The sequence below is a fragment of the Oncorhynchus gorbuscha genome, linkage group LG12 (genome assembly GCF_021184085.1).
Source record: "Oncorhynchus gorbuscha isolate QuinsamMale2020 ecotype Even-year linkage group LG12, OgorEven_v1.0, whole genome shotgun sequence".
Classification (NCBI taxonomy): Eukaryota; Metazoa; Chordata; class Actinopteri; order Salmoniformes; family Salmonidae; genus Oncorhynchus; species Oncorhynchus gorbuscha.
Window position 1 is genome coordinate 55987740 of NC_060184.1, and position 15000 is coordinate 56002739.

A 15000-nucleotide genomic window follows, 5' to 3' on the forward strand; every position below is an offset into this window, starting at 1 on the left:
GGTGAATGTGTGCAGTGTTGCCTGTCCCTGTGCGTCGCTCCAGGCGACCTCTCTTTGGGGTTTCCCAGGCCACTTATGGAGATGAGAGGTGACATGTGAAAGTGATGTTTTCCTGGCGGGAGAATTTCTGAAGAAAACACTAAACAATCTCAGAGAGGGAGAGAGACACGATAACTGTCATTGTATACACACACACACACACACACACACACACACACCTTAGGACAGAAATAGCAACCCGCAGAGCATGCCGACTCTCACACACTGTGAAACCTGGATTCAGACTCAACTTGAACAGCTGAAATGCTGAGGTGGGTCTGCTCCAATAGGTTTTCTCAGTGTAATGGCTCTATCTAACATTAAGAGTCTGTGGATGGGGAGGAGGGGTAAGACAAATGAACTGAAAGCCGTCTTTCCCAGGACAGACTCCAACACAGACTCTCTGGCAGGTCCGACTCCTCCCTGGAATTATCATGATAATGACCTGCAATTTTCCATTTTCTCATAATACCTGTTAATTGCACTCCCAGGTCAAGAGCAGGGTTAAGGAAATAAAAGAGGACATTTTAGCCCGAGTTTCTCTGCGTAGGTTTTTATTAGTTGTAATCACAAGTGATTTAATAAAACCAGTGCAGAGGCATGCAACAGGTCACCCAGAGAGGATGGAATGATCTACTGTTCTGTATTATAATGTAGGAGTACCACAGTGAATGATCTGCTGCTCTGTATTATAATGTAGGAGTACCACAGTGAATGATCTCCTGTTCTGTATTATAATGTAGGAGTACCACAGTGAATGATCTACTGCTCTGTATTATAATGTAGGAGTACCACAGTGAATGATCTGCTGCTCTGTATTATAATGTAGGAGTACCACAGTGAATGATCTGCTGCTCTGTATTATAATGTAGGAGTACCACAGTGAATGATCTCCTGTTCTGTATTATAATGTAGGAGTACCACAGTGAATGATCTACTGCTCTGTATTATAATGTAGGAGTACCACAGTGAATGATCTGCTGCTCTGTATTATAATGTAGGAGTACCACAGTGAATGATCTGCTGCTCTGTATTATAATGTAGGAGTACCACAGTGAATGATCTACTGTTCTGTATTATAATGTAGGAGTACCACAGTGAATGATCTCCTGCTCTGTATTATAATGTAGGAGTACCACAGTGAATGATCTACTGCTCTGTATTATAATGTAGGAGTACCACAGTGAATGATCTGCTGCTCTGTATTATAATGTAGGAGTACCACAGTGAATGATCTACTGTTCTGTATTATAATGTAGGAGTACCACAGTGAATGATCTGCTGCTCTGTATTATAATGTAGGAGTACCACAGTGAATGATCTACTGTTCTGTATTATAATGTAGGAGTACCACAGTGAATGATCTACTGCTCTGTATTATAATGTAGGAGTACCACAGTGAATGATCTGCTGCTCTGTATTATAATGTAGGAGTACCACAGTGAATGATCTACTGCTCTGTATTATAATGTAGGAGTACCACAGTGAATTACAAACTTAGTTTCTCAATCATGACCACATACATTCATTACTGTATTACCTGAGTATCACTTTACTTTCATTCATTTAGTTTTTCAGACGATGCGTTGTATTTCCTCTCTGGGATTAAGTATGCAAGGCCTCATAAATGCTCAGTTGGCTCTGTTTCTGAATGGTCCTATATGTAATGGGGGTGATATGCCATCTGTCTGACGTAAGGCTGAATGGCACACTTTTAGAGATATGATTGGAGGTAATTGCGTTTTAATGTCCAGGAGGCCTTGTTTCCATTGTGATTCTATTTTCCACAGTCAACATCTGGTGAGAGCAAAATGCTAGCATGTGGTTTCCACTACATTTGTATTTATATCCTAAATACTTCAGTCAACATGGTGGCAGGTAGCGGACTTGCCGAGCCAAAGTGAGAGTTTATTGTCGCCGTTACAATTTGCTGTTAAGTGACATCATGTCAAAACACGTTCTCGCACACTGGCCCGAACACTCACATTTGTTTTTTCTTGTCTCGTTCAATTTGCAGGGAAAAATAATATTTGTTGAATGCCACAGGCTCAGACAATGTTATGAGTGGTCGTTACGGACTGAGGGATGTGTGTGTGAAATGGAGACGCCTGCTTGTTTTTGCTGGCAGGTTGAGGGGGGGGGGGGTAAGAGGATCCCCTCTGGTTCTCCGCTATGACCAGGCCACACACCCAGACTCCTGAAGCCCCATCCACACCACCAGTCCTGTTGTTCCAGCCAGAGCCCCAATCCCCGCTCTTGACTTCTGTCCTCTGTTTCTCCACCATGGCCAGGCCAGACACCCAGCCCCAGTGTGCTGTGCTAAGGTCTGAAGCCTCTCCTGCTGCTTCTCCTACTGCTGCTATAACTGTCCAGGCCCCGCAGCACCTATACTTAATCCCCAATAATTATTTACCCCCCTGAAGGCCCTGCCAGCCATCCAGCCCTATGTCTGCAGCTGCAGTAACTGTCCTGGCCCCTACCTCAGTCTCTGCCCTGGGCCACAGCCACCAGCCCCCTGAAACCTAAGCCAGCCAGTAGGCTCTGGTCCTGACTGACGTGTGTTGAGCAGAGGGCTGAGGTCTCTCCTACTGCAGCAGTAACTGTCCTGGCCCCTACCTCAGTCTCTCTGCCCTGGGCCACAGCCACCAGCCCCCTGAAACCTAAGCCAGCCAGTAGGCTCTGGTCCTGACTGACGTGTGTTAAGCAGAGGGCTGAGGTCTCTCCTACTGCAGCAGTAACTGTCCTGGCCCCTGCCCCACTCTATCGTGGCTCCAGCGCATGTTGAAAAGGCCCTGGAAGATATCGCTTGCCTCTCGTTCGCGCTCAGAAATGCACGCTCGCCTCCTATATACCGTGAGGCAATCCAGATTGTCCCCGACCCCCCCCCCCAAGCCCCGCTCTCTTTCCTCTTTCTCAAAGTTGAGTGAATATGTAAAGTGTGAGCCATTTGTCATCACGTACTTAATACGGCAACCTTGTCTCGCTCTGCATGTGTTTTTTATACGGCCGTTCGCAGAGCCTCGGAGAGAGAATATAACTAACAGTCTGATATGGATGAATATTTCTCCAATTCTCATCACACCGCAGAGATTAAGCTATTGAGTTTTGGCCGGGCCTACAATAACGATCAGAAACATTTTATGTGTTCAAAATATAGTAATAGTGGTCGGAGCAGAGGTTCCCATATGGAGCTGATCAGGGGGAGAGCAGAGGATCACCTTACTTACTGATGAGTAATTGACCTAAAAGCACTGCTGATTCCACCAGGACGATTCCACATCGCTAACTTCTCCAACATATCATTTTTCGGAGAGAGGCTCGCTCGCTTCTTATAAGTGATGCCTATTTTTAGACCTCCACCGCGAGTCGGAAGACTCTTAGGGAGGTGAGGGGCGAAAAGCGAAACAAAATACACAAACAGAGACACTTCCTTATGTTTCCCTCCTCTTGGGCTAACTAAGCTATCTATTTGGTGAGAAGGACGATGTTTAGCCAGTCACTTGATGGTTAAGTGGTGGCCCTTCTACTTACTAGTGTAGCTCATTCTTCAGGCTTTGTGATTGTCCAACATCAATCATAATCCTTAAGTACTCCTGCCTGTCAAGTCGTATCCCAAATGGCACCCTAATCACTATATAGTGCACTAAATTTAACCAGATGCCATAGGGTCCTGGTCGAAGGTAGTGCACTATATAGGGAATAGGGTGCCATTTGGGATGCACCCTAGGCCTATGTCTGTCTGACTGTTAGTCAGTCTTTGGCTGGCCTGCGTTCAGGTAACCCCCGGGCACCACCGTTTCCCTGGCTCGAGTTAAACTCTCCTTGGCTCGTCCGCAACTCTCCCAAATGGCTTCCATGTGCCAGCTAGTGCTGATGGGTCTGTGTTAACGAACAGAGCAGCCATCCTCAGGTTAGCAGCTGCAGGAGAGGCCCCATGCAGGCTAGTGAATCTTTCCCTACTGTATGTGTTTGTGTGTGTGCTCTTGTATGCACCCGTCCCAGTGTTTGAAGCCAGAGCTTCTTTTGGTTCAGGGCTGTTTATGTATTTGCTCATTAGGAGCTATGCATCAGTGCTGTCGATGAGAGTTAACCACAGGGCATCAGCAGAACAGGGAGGCTGGGGAGGTAGGGTTAAGGTGACCATTGGGTTACAACATTTATCCCAAAACTCCTCTGTACCATGGAGGGGCCTCTACCTCTCCTAGTACTTCCAAAGCAGGTCAGGTCTGTTAGTCTGCTTACAGAACAGCTCCATTTGGCCTAGGAAATAGGGAATGAAGTGTACCAGCCTCTCCATGTGGCACACAGCTTGTTGAGGCCCTGGAACGATGTAGCGAGGACGTGTGGACTGCCGTGGGAGAGGGAAAATTTGAGGGGTGGGAGGTAAGGAGGGGGACGTGTGGACTGCCGTGGGAGAGGGAAATTTTGAGGGGTGGGAGGTAAGGAGGGGGATGTGTGGACTGCCGTGGGAGAGGGAACATTTGAGGGGTGGGAGGTAAGGAGGGGGATGTGTGGACTGCCGTGGGAGAGGGAACATTTGAGGGGTGGGAGGTAAGGAGGGGGATGTGTGGACTGCCGTGGGAGAGGGAAAATTTGAGGGGTGGGAGGTAAGGAGGGGGACGTGTGGACTGCCGTGGGGGAGGGGGACATGTGGACTGCCATGGGGGAGGGGTGGGAGGTAAAGAGGGGGTCGTGTGAACTGCTGTGGGAGGGGTGGGAGGTAAAGAAGCAGGAGGTGTGAACTGCTGTGGGAGGTAAGGAGGGAGGACGTGTGGACTGCTGTGGAAGAGGGAAAAGTTGGTCATTAACTTTCAAACGATCAGAGAGTGGGTCAAATTGATTACTATACGTGAAGTGCTCATTAGTTCAACAGCTCGGTGTTAGTTGATGTAAACAAGTCGTCACTAATGTCTCCCTCCTGGAGAGGTCCTGTCCCCCAGTCTCACCCTCCACCCCCCCCCCACTTTCTCTTTTTATCTCTTACTCTCTCTCCCTCTTCCTTCCCTCCCTCCCTCCCTCCCTCCCCTCACCCTCTTTCCTCCTCTCCTAATGGGCCTCACCTTGCTGGCCCCTGTTGGGTGGTTGCTTGGCTGTCTAACCCCCAGTAGTCTGTCTGATGACTTGGCTGATGACTGCAATACTCCTATCAAGGAGAGCTCGTTTTCCTACCGTATCTCAGCAGAGTTCACAATGAGGTGAACCAGGAATCATATGCATTCCTCCCTCCTTATCGATGAAACCTAATAAAAACATTGATCACAGTCCTCCAGCCAACAACACACTGACAAAAACATCCATCACAGTCCCCCAGCCAACAACACACTGACTAAAACATCCATCACAGTCCTGGCCACCAGCCATCAACACACTGACAAAAACATCCATCACAGTCCCCCAGCCAACAACACTGACAAAAACATCCATCACAGTTCCCCAGCCAACAACACACTGACAAAAACATCCATCACAGTCCTGGCCACCAGCCATCAACACACTGACAAAAACATCCATCACAGTCCCCCAGCCAACAACACTGACAAAAACATCCATCACAGTTCCCCAGCCAACAACACACTGACAAAAACATCCATCACAGTCCCCCAGCCAACAACACTGACAAAAACATCCATCACAGTCCTCCAGCCAACAACACACTGACAAAAACATCCATCACAGTCCCCCAGCCAACAACACACTGACTAAAACATCCATCACAGTCCTGGCCACCAGCCACCAACACACTGACAAAAACATCCATCACAGTCCCCCAGCCAACAACACTGACAAAAACATCCATCACAGTTCCCCAGCCAACAACACACTGACAAAAACATCCATCACAGTCCTGGCCACCAGCCATCAACACACTGACAAAAACATCCATCACAGTCCCCCAGCCAACAACACTGACAAAAACATCCATCACAGTTCCCCAGCCAACAACACACTGACAAAAACATCCATCACAGTTCCCCAGCCAACAACACTGACAAAAACATCCATCACAGTTCCCCAGCCAACAACACACTGACAAAAACATCCATCACAGTTCCCCAGCCAACAACACACTGACAAAAACATCCATCACAGTCCTGTCCCCCAGCCAACAACACTGACAAAAACATCCATCAGTCCTGTCCCCCAGCCAACAACACACTGACAAAAACATCCATCACAGTCCTGTCCCCCAGCCAACAACACACTGACAAAAACATCCATCACAGTCCTGTCCCCCAGCCAACAACACTGACAAAAACATCCATCAGTCCTGTCCCCCAGCCAACAACACACTGACAAAAACATCCATCACAGTCCTGTCCCCCAGCCAACAACATACTGACAAAAACATCCATCACAGGCCCCCAGCCAACAACACACTGACAAAAACATCCATCACAGTTCCCCAGCCAACAACACACTGACTAAAACATCCATCACAGTTCCCCAGCCAACAACACACTGACTAAAACATCCATCACAGTCCCCAAGTCAACAAAACACTGACCAAATCATCCATCACAGGCCCCCAGCCAACAACACACTGACAAAAACATCCATCACAGGCCCCCAGCCAACAACACACTGCCAAAAACATCCATCACAGTCCTGGCCACCAGCCATCAACACACTGACAAAAACAACCATCACAGTCCTGTCCCCCAGCCAACAACACTGACAAAAACATCCATCACAGTCCCCCAGCCAACAACACACTGACAAAAACATCCATCACAGTCCCCCGGCCAACAACACACTGACAAAAACATCCATCACAGTCCTGGCCCCCAGCCAACAACACACTGACAAAAACATCCATCACAGTCCCCCGGCCAACAACACACTGACCTAATCATCCATCACAGGCCCCCAGTCAACAACACACTGACAAAAACATCCATCACAGGCCCCCAGCCAACAACACACTGACCTAATCATCCATCACAGGCCCCCAGCCAACAACACACTGACCTAATCATCCATCACAGGCCCCCAGCCAACAACACACTGACAAAAACATCCATCACAGGCCCCCAGCCAACAACACACTGACAAAAACATCCATCACAGGCCCCCAGCCAACAACACACTGACAAAAACATCCATCACAGTCCTGTCCCCCAGCCAACAACACACTGACAAAAACATCCATCACAGTCCCCCGGCCAACAACACACTGACAAAAACATCCATCACAGTCCTGGCCCCCAGCCAACAACACACTGACAAAAACATCCATCACAGTCCCCAAGTCAACAACACACTGACCAAATCATCCATCACAGGCCCCCAGCCAACAACACACTGACAAAAACATCCATCACAGTTCCCCAGCCAACAACACACTGACAAAAACATCCATCACAGTTCCCCAGCCAACAACACACTGACAAAAACATCCATCACAGTTCCCCAGCCAACCACACACTGACAAAAACATCCATCACAGTCCCCCAGCCAACAACACACTGACAAAAACATCCATCACAGTTCCCCAGCCAACAACACACTGACAAAAACATCCATCACAGTCCCCAAGTCAACAACACACTGACCAAATCATCCATCACAGGCCCCCAGCCAACAACACACTGACAAAAACATCCATCACAGTCCTGTCCCCCAGCCAACAACACACTGACAAAAACATCCATCCCAGTCCTGTCCCCCAGCCAACAACACACTGACTAAAACATCCATCCCAGTCCTGTCCCCCAGCCAACAACACACTGACTAAAACATCCATCACAGTCCTGTCCCCCAGCCAACAACACACTGACTAAAACATCCATCACAGGCCCCCAGTCAACAACACACTGACAAAAACATCCCAACTGGATGAAAAGCAGAGAGCTGCCACCCTCCGCCCCCTGCGGTCTGGACACTGCTCTGAGAAATGACACAGACCTGTATCTCTCTCTGTCTCTCTCTCTGTTTGCTTTGTCTCTCTGCCCTCTCTCTGTCTGGTGCCCCCTCCCTCCTCATCTCTCTCCCTCCCTCTCCTATTACATCATGTTTCAGCTGTTTATAGTCTCTGTAAGGGGTTAGCTGTGACCTTGACACCAGGGTTAGACAGTGTTCTGCCCTCTTCACCCCTCCTCTGATTTCCTTCTACCAAAACCTCTCTGGTTACCATAATTGGACAAACTATTTGATGAAATGGAAAAGCTGTGAAGATCTCTGACCTGAGGAGCGTCTTATCCCCGTGTTAAAGGAAGGGCCTCTGCTCTTTCCATCTAGACCAGCCGCCATCTCGTCTTCTTAACTCAACGTCACATAGAGGAAAGGACCTTGAGAAAAGTATTATTGGGGGAGAAAACCATTTAGGAGGGAACAGGTTGAGAAAACGGTCAGGGTGACGTGGTAATTTAGTGGAAGAAACCAGTGATCTCTCTGTGTTTCTTGTCAGCCATGACACTCCTGCCTGTTGGACCTATGGAGGTACTATATTTAGGGAGGTCGCCCAAGAAAAATGAATCGGAAGGACGTTTGGTTGGCCACCGCCTCGTCATTGACGTCTCTGAGTGCCCCTGGCTAGGCCCTAGTAGCAGTTGGTTAGAACAACATGGCAGTTCGTTTGACAGTTTGAAACGAAGCACAGTCCACACACCGTGGAGAAAAATGAGCCTCTTCTTTCACAGAAACAATAACAGTCTTGAAGATGATGTGAATAACAGGTAGAGACGAGAGGAGCGAGGGATGACTCCTTTCTAGTTCATAACTATGTGCCTTGACGACACGTCTACGGAGCCGTTACCCGTCTGGCGCTGTCCGGTCGGATAGGCTGGCGGTGATGACACTCAATGCTTTGGCCGGGAATCGAAAAAGGTTTCGCCGTCTCTCGTCTCGCTGTGTGCCAGCGCCCGTCCACCATCCAGCACTCTGCCGATAAGTTGCTTGTGGAAGGGCGGGGCGTGTTGGCTGTTGGCACACCCTGGACCCATTGTCTCTGGCTGGCTGAAGAGAGGGAGAGAGAGAAGCCCTGGTAAATGCATCACTGGCTGCACTGAAACCTCATCCCTTCTGTCCTCTATATCCTGTCTGTATGTCTCTCCCCCTGCCCTCTGTGTCCTGGTCTCAGCTATGGGGCAGTAAAGATGACAGTGAAAACACAGGGTGTCTGGAGAGAGAGAGAGGGCGAGGGAGACGGTGTCTGGATGTCTGCTGAGGCTACAGGGCTGAAGGTTAACTACCTGCTAGGACCTCACTTTTCCTTCAGTCAGGGGCTGGTCCAGACAGACATGGTCCCGGGATGGATGTCTATGCCGGGTAAGGTTTGGACTGTACTGTGCAGCCTGTGCTGTGGCGTTCATGCCAACCGGTAAGGGGATTCACCCCAGTGGTTGATTTGAAGTGGGGTTTGGATTGGAAATCATAGAGAGGTGTAGCAGGTTGGAAGAGATGGTTGACCAGAAAATGTCTGTTTGATGTTCATGATGGAATCTCTGGATATTGGTACACGTGTAACACCATATGATGGCCTCCCGAGTGGCGCAGTGGTCTAAGGCACTGCATCTCAGGGCCAGCTGTGCCACTGAAGACTCTGGGTACGAGTCCAGGCTCTGTCACAGCCGGCCGCGACCGGGAGACGAATGGGGAGGCGCAGCGTCGTCTGGGTTAGGGGAGGGATTGGCCGGCAGGAATGTCCTTGTCCCATCGCGCTCTAGTGACACCTGTGGCGAGCCGGGCACAGTGCACACTGACACGGTCGCCAGGTGTACGGTGTTTCCTCCGACACGTTGGTGCGGCTGGCTTCCGGTTTGGGCATTGTGTCAAGAAGCAGTGTGGCTTGGTTGGGTTGTGTTTCGGAGGACACACAGCTCTCGACCTTCGCCTCTCCCGAGTCCGTACGGGAGTTGCAGCGATGAGACAGTTGGATACCACAGAATTGGGGAGAAATGGGGGTAAAAAAATTAAATATAACAAGAACAACAAAAAAGAAACCTTCATATGATACTTCATCTATTGACCTGTTCCTTGTGTGTCTGTGACGCAGGGAGCTACAATAAAGCGTGATGAGCACACAGGAGCCATCCTTATCGCCAGGATCATGAGAGGTGGAGCAGCAGACAGAAGTGGTTAGTTATATTCCTCTCTCTGTATCTTACTGTCTCTCGCTCTCTCCACCCACCCTCTCTCTCTCTCTCTCTCTCTCTCTCTCTCTCTCTCTCTCTCTCTCTACTCTCTCTCTCTCTCTCCTCTCTCTCTCTCTCTCTCTCTCTCTCTCTCTCTCTCTCTCTCTCTCTCTCTCTCTCTATCTTCTCTCTCTCTCTCTCTCTCCTCCTCTCTCTCTCTCTCTCTCTCTCTCTCTCTCTCTCGCTCTGTATCTTACTGTCTCTCGCTCTCTCCACCCACCCTCTCTCTCTCTCTCTCTCTCTCTCTCTCTCGCTCTGTATCTTACTGTCTCTACTGTCTCTCTCCACCCACCCTCTCTCTCTCTCTCTCTCTCTCTCTCTCTCTCTCTCTATATATATATATCTTACTGTCTCTCGCTCTCTCTCTGTATCTTACTATCTCTCTCTCTCTCTCTCTCTCTCTCTCTCTCTCTCTCTCTCTCTCTCTCTCTCTCTCTCTCTCTCTCTCTCTCTCTCTCTCTCTCTGTATCTTACTGTCTCTCGCTCTCTCCACCCACCCTCTCTCTCTCTCTCTCTCTCTCTCTCTCTCTGTATCTTACTGTCTCTCTCTCTCTCTCGCTCTCTCTCTCTGTATCTTACTGTCTCTCGCTCTCTCCACCCACCCACTCTCGCTCTCTCTCTCGCTCTCTCTCTCTGTTATAAAGTGTATTGCTGCATACATGCCCAATAATCACTAATACCAGCATGAAGAAGAGCCAGGTGCTGCTGGAGAGCAGAGAACAACCCCCCAAGCTGTGTGTGTTACTAAAGCAATACAACCTCACACATTCATTATACTCATTTTAAAATGCAGTGGACACTTATTGTTTAGTCTGATATTAACTTCCAAAGGATTTCTATTGGTAGGTCTGTATTTTCTATTGTGTGTCTATAGCTGTGTTTGTGTGCACTCTGTACAGTGTGTGTTATGTCTCTGTGTCCGTGTCTTCTCTATTTTGCTCTCCTCTCTCTTTCGTCCTCCCTCTCTCTCTTCCTCCCTCTCTCTCCCCTGTCTTGTCCCTGTCCCAGGTCTGATCCATGTAGGCGACGTGCTGAGGGAAGTGAACGGGGTTCCTGTGGATGACAAGAAGCCAGATGAAATCATCCACATTCTGGTGTGTGTGCGTGTCTGTCTGTGTGTGTTTTAGTACATGCTTGTGTGTGTATGTTATCATTGACCTGCTGTTTATAGTTGTGTTTTGGTGCCGGGGCCCCGCGGCTATAGAGATTTACAGTCTTGTTTGTAGTGGCAGGACTCTCTCCTCCTAACTCATCCTCACTGGGCGGCCATGTCCCTATGATTCATCTGTGTTGACAGCTAAGCTAAACTCTGGCTGTACCAGCAGGCCCAGGAGCAGCCTCTGTTTGGGGTATGTTGGGCCACAAACTCCCCCTGGAAGAGACAGGCAGGGAGGGGTCCCTGTACGGGGCTTTGTAGTCACTCCAAACACACACACACACACACCGCCACAGTCCTCAGATCAGCTCTGGGTAGAGATGGAGAGGAAAGAGAAAGATGGTTTGGAATTGGTAGACTGGGACCTGTTAAAAGCAGTGGTTGCTTTAGGACCAGAATCCTCTTGGCAGCTCTCCTATTCCCTCCGCTCCGCTCCCCCAGCAGTCATCCTCTCCTCTTCGCTCCGCTCCCCCAGCAGTCATCCTCTCCTCTTCCCTCTGCTCCCCCAGCAGTCATCCTCTTCGCTCCACTCCCCCAGCAGTCATCCTCTTCGCTCCACTCCCCCAGCAGTCATCCTCTCCTCTTCCCTCCACTCCCCCAGCAGTCATCCTCTTCGCTCCGCTCCCCCAGCAGTCATCCTCTCCTCTTCCCTCCACTGCCCCAGCAGTCATCCTCTTCGCTCTGCTCCCCCAGCTGTCATCCTCTCCTCTTCCCTCCGTTCCCCCGTCAGTCATCCTCTCCTCTTCGCTCCGTTCCCCATCAGTCATCCTCTTCGCTCCGCTCCCCCAGCAGTCATCCTCTCCTCTTCCCTCTGCTCCCCCAGCAGTCATCCTCTCCTCTTCCCTCCGCTCCCCCAGCAGTCATCCTCTCCTCTTCCCTCTGCTCCCCCAGCAGTCATCCTCTCCTCTTCCTCTGCTCCCCCAGCAGTCATCCTCTCCTCTTCCCTCTGCTCCCCAGCAGTCACCCTTTCCTCTTCCCTCCACTCCCCCAGCAGTCATCCTCTCCTCATTGTTGAAAAGTAAACTGTTCCTCAGGTTAAAGCTTTCTCATTGGATGAGGCTTATTGGGTTTTGAGTTATTTACAATTAAACTTAATTACCCCCCCCTCTCTCCCTCCCTCCCTATCTATCTCTTTCTCTCTATCGCTCTCTTTCTCTCTATCGCTCTCTTTCTCTCCCGCTCTTCTCTCTCTCTCTCTCTCTCTCTCTCTCTCTCTCTCTCTCTCTCTCTCTCTCTCTCTCTCTCTCTCTCTCTCTCCCTCCCTCTCTCGGTTGTCTGTGTTTCAGTCCCAGTCCCAAGGGGCCATTACGTTTAAGTTAATACCAGCCATCAAAGAGGAGACTCCAAGCAAGGAGCCGAAGGTAAGGTCCTGCTGCTGTCCTGCCGTGTTCATTATGCTGATCGGGTTACACTGCTCACTGCCTCTAGTGCTGGGCCCCATATTCACAAAGACTTTCAGAGTATCTCAGAGTGTTGATCAAGGATCAGGTCCCCCCATCGTATTCATTATGCTGATCGGGTTACACTGCTCACTGCCTCTAGTGCTGGGCCCCATATTCACAAAGACTTTCAGAGTATCTCAGAGTGTTGATCAAGGATCAGGTCCCCCCATCGTATTCATTATGCTGATCGGGTTACACTGCTCACTGCCTCTAGTGCTGGGCCCCATATTCACAAAGACTTTCAGAGTATCTCAGAGTGTTGATCAAGGATCAGGTCCCCCCATCTTATTCATTATGCTGATCGGGTTACACTGCTCACTGCCTCTAGTGCTGGGCCCCATATTCACAAAGACTTTCAGAGTATCTCAGAGTGTTGATCAAGGATCAGGTCCCCCCATCGTGTTCATTATGCTGATCGGGTTACACTGCTCACTGCCTCTAGTGCTGGGCCCCATATTCACAAAGACTTTCAGAGTATCTCAGAGTGTTGATCAAGGATCAGGTCCCCCCATCTTATTCATTATGATTTGAAAGACAAAACTGATCTTAGATCAGTGTTGGGGACCTACTCTGAGAATGTAGTTTAGCAAACTACCAATTACTTCACACTGAAAGAAGTTTTATGCTATGCTAAATCAACCCCTAAGAAAAATAGAATTCATTTAACTCGCATGACTTTGAAAAATGATTTCACGACATCCAAACTACTTAATGAAAAAACATACCATATGTAGATAGTTCATTACTCCTCAACACTGTCAGCCGTCTACATGTAGTTAGTTCACTACTCCCCAACACTGTCAGCAAGCTACATGTAGTTAGTTCACTACTCCTCAACACTGTCAGCAAGCTACATGTAGTTAGTTCACTACTCCACAACACTGTCAGCAAGCTACATGTAGTTCACTACTCCTCAACACTGTCAGCAAGCTACATGTAGTTAGTTCACTACTCCCCAACACTGTCAGCAAGCTACATGTAGTTAGTTCCCTACTCCCCAACACTGTCAGCCAGCTACATGTAGTTAGTTCACTACTCCCCAACACTATTAGCAAGCTACATGTAGTTAGTTCACTGCTCCCCAACACTGTCAGCCATCTACATGTAGTTAGTTCACTGCTCCCCAACACTGTCAGCCATCTACATGTAGTTAGTTCACTACTCCTCAACACTGTCAGCCATCTACATGTAGTTAGTTCACTACTCCCCAACACTGTCAGCCATCTACATGTAGTTAGTTCACTGCTCCCCAACACTGTCAGCCATCTACATGTAGTTAGTTCACTACTCCCCAACACTGTCAGCAAGCTACATGTAGTTAGTTCAGTGCTCCCCAACACTGTCAGCCATCTACATGTAGTTAGTTCACTACTCCCCAACACTGTCAGCCATCTACATGTAGTTAGTTCAGTGCTCCCCAACACTGTCAGCCATCTACATGTAGTTAGTTCAGTGCTCCCCAACACTGTCAGCAAGCTACATGTAGTTAGTTCACTACTCCTCAACACTGTCAGCCATCTACATGTAGTTAGATCACTACTCCCCAACACTGTCAGCCATCTACATGTAGTTAGTTCACTACTCAACACTGTCAGCCATCTACATGTAGTTAGTTCACTACTCCCCAACACTGTCAGCCATCTACATGTAGTTAGTTCACTGCTCCCCAACACTGTCAGCAAGCTACATGTAGTTAGTTCACTACTCCTCAACACTGTCAGCCATCTACATGTAGTTAGTTCACTACTCCCCAACACTGTCAGCCATCTACATGTAGTTAGTTCAGTGCTCCCCAACACTGTCAGCCATCTACATGTAGTTAGTTCACTACTCCCCAACACTGTCAGCCATCTACATGTAGTTAGTTCAGTGCTCCCCAACACTGTCAGCCATCTACATGTAGTTAGTTCAGTGCTCCCCAACACTGTCAGCAAGCTACATGTAGTTAGTTCACTACTCCTCAACACTGTCAGCCATCTACATGTAGTTAGATCACTACTCCCCAACACTGTCAGCCATCTACATGTAGTTAGTTCACTACTCAACACTGTCAGCCATCTACATGTAGTTAGTTCACTACTCCCCAACACTGTCAGCCATCTACATGTAGTTAGTTCACTGCTCCCCAACACTGTCAGCAAGCTACATGTAGTTAGTTCACTACTCCTCAACACTGTCAGCCATCTACATGTAGTTAGTTCACTGCTCCCCAACACTGTCAGCCATCTAC

The 15000-nt window shown here is 49.0% G+C and overlaps 1 protein-coding gene across 2 annotated transcripts in view; it reads left to right on the forward strand.

The window, feature by feature from the left end:
- mpp7a (MAGUK p55 scaffold protein 7a) overlaps positions 1-15000 on the forward strand; it is a 288163-nt gene that overhangs the window by 167084 nt on the left and 106079 nt on the right. For both annotated transcript variants that reach the window (XM_046292386.1, XM_046292387.1), the window contains exons 8-10: positions 10034-10115; positions 11181-11266; positions 12615-12689. In XM_046292386.1, the coding sequence (XP_046148342.1) occupies positions 10034-10115; positions 11181-11266; positions 12615-12689 (243 nt within the window). The remainder of the gene's footprint in view (positions 1-10033; positions 10116-11180; positions 11267-12614; positions 12690-15000) is intronic.